General features: G+C 45.3%; 1 protein-coding gene across 1 annotated transcript; it reads left to right on the forward strand.

Moving 5' to 3' along the window:
- Positions 1-861: 861 nt before the first annotated feature.
- NRBF2 (nuclear receptor binding factor 2) lies at positions 862-10,530 on the forward strand. The gene is made up of 4 exons (XM_081861274.1): positions 862-1,022; positions 7,568-7,652; positions 8,267-8,307; positions 9,075-10,530. Exons 1-4 carry the CDS (start codon positions 975-977, stop codon positions 9,777-9,779), a joined length of 879 nt encoding a protein of 292 aa, XP_081717400.1. The 5' UTR covers positions 862-974; the 3' UTR covers positions 9,780-10,530.
- The last annotated feature ends 1,428 nt before the right edge of the window (positions 10,531-11,958 follow it).

Here is an 11,958-nt window from a genome sequence, read left to right on the forward strand (position 1 = left end):
GTAGATAAATAGGTACCGCTCTGGTGGGAGGGTAAATGGCGGCTCAGTCATGCTGGCCACATGACCCAGAAGCTGTACACCAGCTCCCTTGGCCAATAAGGCGAGATGAGTGCCGCAACCCCAGAGTCGGTCATGACTGGGTCAGGGGTCCCTTTACTTTTACCTATTTACAGTGGCATTGGTTTCACAGTTCACATCTTGACATGACCTGCTACTGTAAATGATGCACATAAAGCGCATTCAAAGCACTCTTCCCGCTCACCCAAGAGTCATGGAAACTGTCGTTTACTCCCCACGGAGCTACAGTTCCCAGCACCTTTTAATAAACTACATTTCCCAGGCTTCTTGGGGAGGGGAAGGTGCTCTAGAAGTACAGCCTGCGCGCGCTCTCTCCTTCTCTCGAGTTTTTAGCGTGTTGCGGGTTTTTTGTTTTTATTAGCCACAGGAAGCGACCAGGCTCAACCCCGGGCAGCTCGGGGCAGCGGCTGCCAGTCAGAGCGGCGACACCGAGCTCAACGGACGAGCGGCCTGGAATCGGCGAGCTTCGCTTCGTGCCTAATCTGTGGAAACCGCCGGGGTGTTTTGAGGCGCTGCGGGGAAAGCGGAGGCGGGAGGTCGCAGCACTGAGTCAGCGGCCCCAGCCCTTAGCGGCTACCGCAGCCGACCGGCGGCGGTTCAAGGCCGGCGAGTCGCCTTTGTGAGGGAAAACCGTTGCCGTTGGACGCCGGTTACCAAGGAGACGGCCGGTCATCTCGCGGGGCGTCCGGACGTGAACTGGCGGCCGCGCGCGAGACCGGGCGTGGTGAAGCGGCCTCGCCTCCGCCTCGCCGGCTGGCGTGGTGCGCGCTGACGTAACTGCGGGCGCGCGGGGCGGAAGCGCCTCGGCGTCGCGGTGTTTACAAGCGGGCTGCTTGCCGTGGGGGCCGCGCTAAGGGCGCTCGGGCCGGAGCGGCGAAGAGGCCGCCTCAGCGCCCATGTGCCCTCAGCCGCCCATGGAGGTGATGGAGGGCCCGCTCAACCTGGTGAGTGGCGCCGAGCTGAGTGTGGGCTCCGCGCTGGCGAGCTGACGTGGCCGGTCGGATTCGCGCTTCCTTCTGGCGGGCCGGACGGGCGAAGGATAGATAACGGGGCGGGGGGGGGGGAGAGAGAGAAGGTAGTGAGGTAGTGTGTCCGACCCTTTATGGATGTCGCCGTGTGGTAAAAGTAACCACCAACCCTGTAAGTTAGGCTGTTAATAATAATAACAATAGCAATAATAATAATGTCAACACCTAATAATGATAATAATAACAACAATAACTACAACACCCCACACACCCCATTGCGGGGGGGTGGCAAGCTTCGAAGGAGGCGCATTCCTGGCCCTCTCTGGACAAGCGAGAACAGACGCTGAGGACTTCCTGTTACGTGGTTCTATTAGCCGCTGAGTGTAGGGAATTGCTTCCAAGAGGGCCTTCGCCTACTTCTGCCTTCCTAATCATAGGCTCATTGGATTGGTGGAAGAGACCATGCAGGTCATCTTGTCCAGCCCCTCCCCCCCCCAGTGCAGGAATCGTTTGCCTGATGTGAGACTCGAACCCACGACCCTGAGGTTAAGACTGCCGTACTCTACCAACCGGCGCAGCAATAAGACTGCTAGCACGTTTGCAAAGCCAACCAGGATCCAGTATGGCTTTGAAATGGATGGGGGAGGGCACGGGTCGATATTCTTGCATTGCAGGGTGTCAGGCTGGATGACCTTTGGGTCCCTTCCAACTCTACAGTTTTGTGATTCTATGACTGAGCTATTCCAGGTCAATGTTTGTATGAAACTAGTATTCTTATCAGTTTGTATGAAACTTCTATTCTTCCAAACAAGGCCCTCCATATGTTGTTAGATTGTATCTCCTCTCAGCCCCAGCCAGCATGTCCAGTGGTAAGGGGTTAACGCAGTTGGAGTCCCACGGTATCTGGAGGGCCTCGGGTTCCCGCAGGTCGATTTGTAGGAAATCCAGGTTTCATGTACATGCCTTTTTGCAGTCAGTGGCTAATTTAGACATCATAGTTAAATAGATGTATTCAGAAGTACTGAATACTAGATGCTGTGGGCAAATAATGGGCAAGGGCTTGTGGGAACCATCTGCTATGTTAAAGGCACCCTTGCAGTGCTGATCCAGTTGGACCAGATTTTACTAGAGGACTACTTTAAGAAGGATTTGCAATGGGCTAAAATCCCAACCCTTCCACCTCCTGAAGTTTCCTGCCATTGAGTTTAGCCGCCATAGCTAAGGTTACCAGATTTTTTTCAATGAATTCAGGGACACTTTTCAACTTCAATGGGTTTTGTATGGGGACTGATTTGTAAATCCGGGGACTGCCCCCGGGAAACGGGGACATCTGGTAACTTTGACACAGACACAGTTGCTTTTTGGTTGGCAACTGCGAGGAGGCAGTGCTTTCAGAAGGCCAGGTTTGGTCCTGGTGCATAGTAAGATGCACCATCTGTGGATGAATGTAGGTGTACACAAATACTTAAAAGATGCTTTTGAGCATTTAAAATGCTCCACATATACAGGTAACTCACAACTAATGTGAATTTAACTAGTTCGCATTCAGCTTTATGTGCTTAGCAAATAATAATAATGGAAAGGGGACTGGGGAAAAAACTTTAGAATTCCCACCTGCCATTGAACCCATTGTGTTTAGACCATACACAATTTTGCTTTAGGCGCCACCTCCGGAAAGTAACCCCAGCGTAAGCTGAGTCACCTGTGTTACCTTTGCAACAGCCCTGTCAAAAGAGATCAGATTTGTTACCTGCTCATTATAGAGGTGAAGAGATGGTCACCTTTGCCACTATTTATCAACCATCTTTTTGTGTGCTGGACACTGAATAGAAATAGAAAACACTAGAGAGAACAGTTTGCTTTAATCCATTGAATTGAACTCTACTTCATGTACCACACAGCAAAATGTATGGCAGTTGTCTTTACAGAAGTGTATCCTAATACCTTTCCTACATCTCTGTATGAAAAACAAATAGGTGTGAAGCAGCTCTTCTCCCTTTGTTACATGGTTGGTATTTGATCAGCATTGCTGAAAGGTACTAAACACATAGTACTGTGTTTAGAAAATCTGTACCACATGCAATTCAGAATTTGTATGATTATTAAAAGTAAAGGTAAAGGGACCCCTGACAGTTAAGTCCAGTCACGAACGACTCTGGGGTTGTGGTGCTCATTTTGCTTTACAGGCTGCGGGAGCCAGCGTTTGTCCGCTTCCACAGACTGTTTTTCCGGGTCATGTGGCCAGCATGACTAAGCCACTTCTGGCAAAACCAGAGCAGCACACGGAAACTCCATTTACCTTCCCGCCGGAGCAGTACCTATTTATCTACTTGCACTTTGATGTGCTTTCGAACTGCTAGGTTGGCAGGAGCTGGGACTGAGCAACGGGAGCTCACCCCGTCACGGGGCCTCGAACCGTCGACCTTCTGATCGGAAAGTCCAAGCAGCATAGTGGTTTAAACCACAGTGCCACCCGTGTCCTGGGTGATTCTTACTGCACTGGTATAGTATAGTGCAGGGGTCTGCAACCCGCGGCTCCGGAGCCGCATGTGGCTCTTTTACACCTTTGCCGTGGCTCCGGGGCGGATACTAGCGAGGGGAGGAGGCGCATTGTGCGTCCCGACACTCCCCACTGTGGCGGGCAGTGTACTGGCTGTGATGTCGCATGGGGATGGTGCGTGCGTTAGTCACGCACCGTCCTGACGTCACCTTCCCGCCCGCCCGCTACATTGTAAGGGGCATGTACGCTGGTCACTGCATTGAAAGGGGGCATGTACGCTGGTCACTGTTTTGAAGGGGAGTGAAGAACACACACACAAAAAAGGTAACTTGTTAATTTAACGTTTATTTCTATGAGGAGGAGTAATTCTGAGGGGTCAAACAAATAATAAAAAGTGACAAAAAAGTTATTTTTATAATGACGAGTTTTGCGGCTCCCAGTTTTTTTTCCTTTGGAAACGGGTCCAAGTGGCTCTTTTTGTCTTAAAGGTTGCAGACCCCTGGTAGTGGCTATAAGCTAAAAGTCCCCCATTCAAATCTTACAGAATCCACAAATCAATTCACTGGGCTTAAACTGGCTGGTGTGTATTGTCTATTTTAAATAGATGAGTGTCTATTGTTAAATATATGAGTACAGTCTTCACACATTACAGTGTACATAGATATAAGTTTCTCCTACATTAGTATGAAAGTTGTGTGCAATGCAGCCCTCAGGTTCAGTGCCTAGAGGAAATAAATAGAACCGGCTGTTAGAAGTAATAGATTACATCTGGATGCCCACTAGTACTGAGTAGTTTTATTGGGCTTACAACAAAATGTTGCTGGCTTGGAAGGGTTATTAAACTGTCAGCAAATTTGACAGCATGGCCAGGAATGCAAAACACATTTGCTTTATATGTGAGCCTGCTGTGATAGATGGAGCCAGTTGCCATCTAGTGCTGATTTAAGTATGCTTGCTTCAGAAGCTTCACAAAATACTTGGGCTTCAGTCCAACTACAACTTTGGCTGTAGACCAGCAAAACCCTATGCAATCTGCAGAGTTCAGTATCTCTTTTTAGGTTTAAGAAGATGTGGACTAAAATAGGGGGTAGCTTGTCAAGGAAAAGTAGTAATAACATGAAGGAGCAATAGAATTGCTTCCCTCCATTCAGTTCTATGGTAATCAGTACAAGTTGTGGCATTTCTCTTTCCTTTGCTTTAGCACCATATCTAAAAAGCTTGCGAGATTAAAGAAGTATAAATATTTAGCCACAATTTGTATGAATAAGTCACAAAAGAGTCACAAAAGAACTACAAGACCACAAGTTACTTTTGAATCATGTAGAAAGAGGGCATCTATCTAAGGGCAAAGTCAAGAGGCAGGTTAAAGTGCAACCCATTGTCCAAATCATGAAGAGTTTGCTATCTAAACAGAATCAGGATGTGATGACGCAATGAGGGCAGCAACACATGATTCATGGAAAGAGGCATGCAATAACAAAGTTCCTTCAAAACAGAAAACAAGTTTGGCAAACGCAAAGCATATGTGGCTCAACTGAAGCTCAGGTGACCAAAATGGCAAATGCAAAGTTGATTGTTTGCTTGAGCAGCTAGAGGGCCAGTGGGTAGGGCATAGTTTTAAGCCAGCCAGCCTCTTTTGGTTGGTGGTATTATTATTATTATTATTATTATTATTATTATTATTATTACTAGTACTAGTAGTAGTAGTATACTGCCCTTCATCCACAGATCTCAGGGTGGTTCACAGCATAGATTGGACCATCCCAAGACATGGGGTTTTACAGGCATGTAAACCCTCATATGTGCAGTCCAAATGTGGCACTATTTCATATTTTTGACATGGTAAAATTACTATTCACGTTCTTTATTTCTGCAGCCATTTGTAGGGGTGTTGAATAGGAAATCCTTCTACATGAGTAAATGGTTCCAACTTGTCATGAGAGTACAAGGTGGTTCAGTAACACTATTTCTTTGCAGAATGCAGTCTTGACATGTGATGTGCTAGACTACGAGCAGCCTAGCACATTTCAGGCAATCTTTGGAACACTGAGAGTCTTGGGGTTGTCCTGGATGGGTCTGGATTATTTTGGAAACACCATGCTCTTGAGGAGGAACAGTGAGCCTAGGAACAAGGCAACAAGGACTAAGCCAGGGGGAACCTTTGGCCTTCCAGAGGTTGTTTGGCTCCCAAATCCCATCAGCCCAAGCCAGCAAGGCCAGTGGGCTACTCTGAGTAAACCTTAGTTGCATCCCACCCAAAATAATTATTCTGTTTATATATTATGTAAGAATAGGCCAAGAACAGTAAATGCATATCTCACATAAACTCAGTATATTCACAATCTAGGTGCAATCTATTAACTAAAGGACATCCATGATCTCTTCCAGATCTATGTGTTTTTTTGTCAGCAAAAGCATGCTGCTACTAAACAGCATCCATTATCTCATATTCATTTTATTCCTGTTGTAAATCTGCTAGCTTGTCTCACTGCATCATCAAACTTTGTAGTCCTTGGCAGCATGATTTCAAAGGAAATCATCAATTTTTTTCTTGCAAAGTGTCAGTTACTCTTCTTGCTACTCTATTTTTTTAGTTATTCTCGTACCTGTTGCAGAGCAGCTGTCTCAGTGTGCTTTGACTGGGATGTCTGCTTGGGTGTGAAGGAGAGCCAGGTACTTTCTGCTGCTGGAATCTGCCAACATCAATTCCTGTGTTTGCTGCCAAAAATTCCCTAACACCGTATGTGGCAAGGAGAGGGACAGAACAGCTGCACAAACTGTATTCAGGGCCTGCCTCTAAAAAATAAATAAAAATCAACCCACAAAAACCCCACCTAAGAATAATATCTCCTGTTGCTGGAACTGTTCTATGATCGAAATAATAAATTCAATTCAATATCTCCTGTTTCTCTTCTGACAAAGTTACATGCTGATGTTTTCTGTTCCCATAGCAGCCTGTCTTTCTTGAGACTCAAATTGATTCCTCTAGCTTACCATGACATTAGAATGTGCATCTCACAAAGGGTCTTAGCATTCACTCATCAACAAATACATTCACTTGTCTTGCACTTGTCTTTCCTCAGAAAAAGAAAGGGTCAGGCTGTAGTAACACTGAAGTGTTTTGTAATTAAATCATGCCTGTGACTGACTATACATATTATTATTATTTGTAATTTTCAAGCAGAAATGTATGTTTAAATGGGCTGTATTTTCCCCTTATAACTGCACTATTTGATTGTTACTGGAGAAATAGCTGGTGTGCTATTGGTCAGAGCTGCATTCCTCAGAGTTGCTCAGTATGCAGTCCTTTACACTGAACCTTAGTGCCTTTTTATTACCTTCTAGGCGATTATTAATTCTTAGCTTAGAAATGTGAAAGAGGAAGAATCAGATGAAGGAAGAGGAAGCTGCAGCTAATAATTCACTTCAGGGCTCATAGAATCATAGAACCATAGAATCATAGAGTTGGAAGAGACCACAAGGGCCATTGAGTCCAACCCCCTGCCAAGCAGGAAACACCATCAGAGCACTCCTGACATATGGTTGTCAAGCCTCTGCTTAAAGACCTCCAAAGAAGGAGACTCCACCACACTCCTTGGCAGCAAATTCCACTGTCGGAACAGCTCAAACTGCATGTGGCACTCAGATGCAATACACACACCCTATGTCTAAATGAGGCCAGACACACCATTTTCATTTGCTCACTGTCTTAACATTTTTTAAAATACATGAACTGCAATCCAGTGTGTGTGTACATGAGCACTGTTGTTATGCATGCAGTTGTGAAAATACCTAAGGCTATCACTGAGGCAAACTTGACCTAAGCAATCAGCTTTATGGTAATTCTGTACTGAGGTGCCAAGCTATCTTACAGAGAACCTGAGACAGCTGACGTTTCTGTTGCATTGCCTACCTTTTGTGTATCTACATGTCTGTTTCATGCAAAAGTTTGAAGTAACTGGAGATGCTTAAATAATAGCAACAAATTCCAATAATTAAAAAGTTTGTTTTTCTTTTGAAGGCTCATCAGCAGAGCAGGAAAGCTGACCGTTTGCTGACAGTGGGGAAGTATGAAGAAGCGATTTCTTGTCACAAAAAGGCAGCAGGTGCATATTTAACAAAAAGAGCATTGTATGGCTTGTGTGAAAACACTATCCTCAAAGTACGCCTGAGTAGCAATCATCTATTCAGCGCCAAAGCAAGTGCAAATGTGTGTTAAGCCAGGCGTGATTGCCCTGGCTGGGGCAGAAGTTTGTTGTCTTGGGAGTTGGTGTAAGCCTTATACGGAAGAAAATTAATTGCCTACATGTGCACGGGGAACTAAAATACATAAAGATCAAGGTGGTTGTAGAAAATCAGTAGTCAAGGACATAATGCAATTATCTCTCTTGAATATCCCACGTTAGAGCAGTTGAGCCTCTTACATAGTGGCTAAGTGACTGCCAAAACTGGGCATTGGCTGCCAAACTGCAGTTCATGTTAGGTTTAAGAGGTCTGTTTGCAAGAAAGTGTTTCTCCAATCACTTGCTCCTTGACACAACCCCTTTAAGGTGTGTGTGAGGGGGGTGTTTGTCAATATTACAGTAGATTTACGGTCATAGGCACATTTAGTGGGATCACAGTGTATATATCTGGATAATGTCTGTGAAGCGATCATTGTATCTAAACTCAATGTGACTTCTCTGTGACCTAAACATTTCTCATTTTGTGGTTTATTCAGCATATCTCTTGGAGGCCATGAAGCTGACACAATCGGATCAGGTGAGATAACACTCCAAATTACAGTGAGCAAGTCTAGTAGTGAGTCTTTATCTCTATAACCATAAAATTGACTAGGACACCCCACCCCACCCCAAGCTTACATTCTGAAAAGGCAAGAAATGGTTGGGGAGAGATGTGTGATAAGAGGATGCAGATGCTGTTTCACTTCTGTATCCTTCACTGGCCAGGCTTCTAGAAAATAGTTGGCGTTAGAAGATGATTTGAGGAATTACAGTGGTACCTCAGGTTACATACGCTTCAGGTTATATACACTTCAGGTTACAGACTCCGCTAACCCAGAAATAGTGCTTCAGGTTAAGAACTTTGCTTCAGGATGAGAACAGAAATTGTGCTCTGGTGGCAGCAGGAGGCCCCATTAGCTAAAGTGGTGCTTCAGGTTAAGAACAGTTTCAGTTTAAGAACGGACCTCCAGAACGAATTAAGTACTTAACCCGAGGTACCACTGTACTAATATTATTCTGTTTAAAATGTTAGGAAATGTTTGTAAAAATAGTTGACAGTTGCTTTCAAGCTATAATAGCTTCATTGGAGTTGATTGCACTGTGCATCTGCCTTCCAGGACCAGAATCTATGTAGTGCCATAAATGATGTTTAATACTGTTTCTCTAATGAAGTAAATGCTTTAAAAACACTTTACCACCATTGGACGATATTCGACCAACCTTATTTCTCTTGTTATATCCAAGGCTAATTAAGGGTGGCTCTAATGGTGAGAAACTCATCCCTTGTTTTTGTCTTTTCCACAGGCCCAGTTATCATTGGAATTACAAAGGGAGAGCCACTTGAAACAGATTCTACTTATCCAAGAGCGATGGAAAAGAGCAAAAAGAGAAGAGAAGCTAAAGACACAGCAGGCTGTGGACAAGGATAGTGCTTCGTCAAAGCCGTCAGCTGAGGAATTTGATGACCAAAATGTGGCAGCTCCCGCTAGCCTGAAGTACAGCCCCTCCCCAGAGAAGGATGCACAGGCAATCCACGGTGTCTTGGATAGGGACCCCGACACACTACTGTTCCTGTTTCAGAAAAGAAAGGAGCCCCTGGAAGTGTGCGTCGGAAGCAAAACCCCCAAGGACGACAAGACAAAAATTGAGGAGCAGGCCACCAAAATCGCCGTTCTAGAACGGCACGTGGACTTTCTCTTAGCTGAAAACGAGAGATTGAAGCGAGAGAACAAGCAGCTAAAAGCTGAGAGGGCCAGACTCCTGAAATCCCCCCTAGAAAAGGAGCTAGATGTTGATGCCGACTTTGTAGAGAAGTCAGAGCTGTGGGGTCTGCAGCAGCATTCGGAAACTGCTGCCGCGTCAGCCTCAACTTGGCAGAAATTTACAACGAATGCCGGTAAGGCCAAGGACATTCCGATACCCAGCCTTCCGCCTCTGGACATTCCATCCCCCGAGCTCCCTCTGTTGGAGCTCTCGGAGGATATACTGAAAGGACTGATGAACAGCTAAGTAGAGACCACAATGTATGTTCACCTGTAGCTCAGCAAAATCCAAAAAAGGGAAACCCACCAGTACAGTTGTGATTCACAGGTACAAAACACCAACTACAACCCTACTGAGGGAGAATATCTTAGTGACTTTGTCACTGTGAAAAATATGCATGCTATTGGATCGGTTAAACAGGGCTGACTGTTTACCATCGTTGGTAAAAGCTAAGCTCTCTCTTCCTCCCCACCTTCAAGCCAAATGACTGAGGGGAGACTTTCAAGCAACTTGATCCTGCAGGGGTCTTGAGTATGCGATATGTAACATGTCTCTTTAATGCCATAAAATAATGCAAAACCTAAGTGATATGGGCCAGAGTGTGACCATTTTGGCAGTGAAAAAAAAAGTTTCTATCATGCATTCAATTAATTTAATTATGCAAACCAGGTCAGTAGATTGGATGTTGCTTCTGTTCCTCCACAGTATGGATCTATGTGCCACACTTCGCACTCCTGACTTAAAAATGCTTTATCAGGAGAGATGCTAAATTTACTACTACTCCTTTTTTTATTTTAAGGAACCAAATTTTAGTTCTTTTGAAATTTTGATTTGTTTACATAATCAGGGTGCTTAATAATGTGCGTGTTCTGTATATGAAACTAGTAGACATCGTTTTAAACAAAATACAACAAAGAAGAATCCTTGATGCATGAATGGAAGTAACGGCAGTTGCCAGAACTAGACTGAAAATAAAAAGTTTTGGGTCAGTTTTGAATCTTACTTGTTCGTTTGAACACATAAAGCTGATGAATATTGAGTCAGACCACAGGTCCATCTAGCCCAGAATCACCTCTGACTTGCAGTAAAATTCCAAGACCTTCCTTTAACAGCAATCTCTCAATCCCATGATTTGAGTTCCTTTTAATCAGAGAGGCCAGGCATGGAACCTGTGGTGATATATTTTCTCATTGAGATACAGTTCCTTTCAAAGCAGTAAGCATCGGAAGCAATTAAGTTTATAAAAGGGAACTGTGGAGTCCCATCTGCATAACCAGTGAGCAGGGATGATGGGAATTGTAGTCCAGTAATACCTTGTTCCCCATATGTTCCTTGAGCAGGCAGGGGGTGACGCTGTTGCAGTTTGAGGAAGCCATTTGCATCTTTAAGCAAGCTGAGGTGAAGGACTTCTGCCTGGCTAGAAACAATACAGAGACTATACTACCTAGCCAGTTATTACAGTTCCAAGTATTGCCAAGGAAGTAAGGGGTGCATCTTTTTCTTGAATACCACCTCTTTCAGATCTTGGAAGCTGCAGTACTAAGGTTCAGTTCCTATAACTCTAGTGATAGCTTGGGGGCAGGCGGGATGGAATTAAGCATTTGTATTCTCATCTACCAAGGGACACGGGTGGCGCTGTGGATTAAACCACAGAGCCTAGGACTTGCCGATCAGAAGGTTGGCGGTTCGAATCCCCGCAACACGGTAAGCTCCCATTGCTCGGTCCCTGCTCCTGCCAACCTAGCAGTTCGAACGCATGTCAAAGTGCAAGTAGATAAATAGGTACCGCTCCGGCGGGAAGGTAAACGGCATTTCTGTGCGCTGCTCTGGTTCGCCAGAAACAGCTTAGTCATGCTGGCCACATGACCCGGAAGTTGTACGCCGGCTTCCTCGGCCAGTAAAGCGAGATGAGCGCCGCAACCCCAGAGTTGGCCACGACTGGACCTAATGGTCAGGGGTCCCTTTACCTTTACCTATTCTCATCTACCACATTATAAAAGGCAAATGGCATTTCCGTGTACTCTGGCTTCCGTCATGGTTTTCTTCTGCGCCAGAAGCAGTTTAGTCTTGCTGGCCACATGACCCGGAAAGCTGTCTGTGGACAAACGTCAGCACCCTCGGCCTGAAGCGAGATGAGCGCTGCAACCCTATAGTTGCCTTTGACTGGACTTAACTGTCCAGGGGTCATTTACCTTTACCTTTTACCCATGAAAAGGAATATGACATGGGCAGATTGGGCAGAAATGTGCAATGGCTTCAGGTGGGGTGATATTTATGAAGCAGGTACTTTGCATGGAGGTCCAAATGTTCCATGTCTGGGTACATGCTCTTCTACCCTCTGAGTTGCATGACTACCCAGATAAGTGATGGAACCTAATTAAGAGTTCTAACAATGAAACTATGCATGGATTCTCAGTAGCAGTAT

Source organism: Podarcis erhardii (genome assembly GCF_964252035.2).
Source record: "Podarcis erhardii genome assembly, chromosome: 5".
Classification (NCBI taxonomy): domain Eukaryota; kingdom Metazoa; phylum Chordata; class Lepidosauria; order Squamata; family Lacertidae; genus Podarcis; species Podarcis erhardii.

Excerpts from the sequence above, each read along its gene's own strand:
- NRBF2 (XM_081861274.1), top strand. The coding sequence starts at position 975 with ATGTGCCCTCAGCCGCCCATGGAGGTGATGGAGGGCCCGCTCAACCTG. Across the intron at positions 1,023-7,567 it reads TGGAGGGCCCGCTCAACCTG|GCTCATCAGCAGAGCAGGAA; the intron begins GTGAGTGGCGCC and ends TTTCTTTTGAAG. Across the intron at positions 7,653-8,266 it reads TTGTCACAAAAAGGCAGCAG|CATATCTCTTGGAGGCCATG; the intron begins GTGCATATTTAA and ends TGGTTTATTCAG.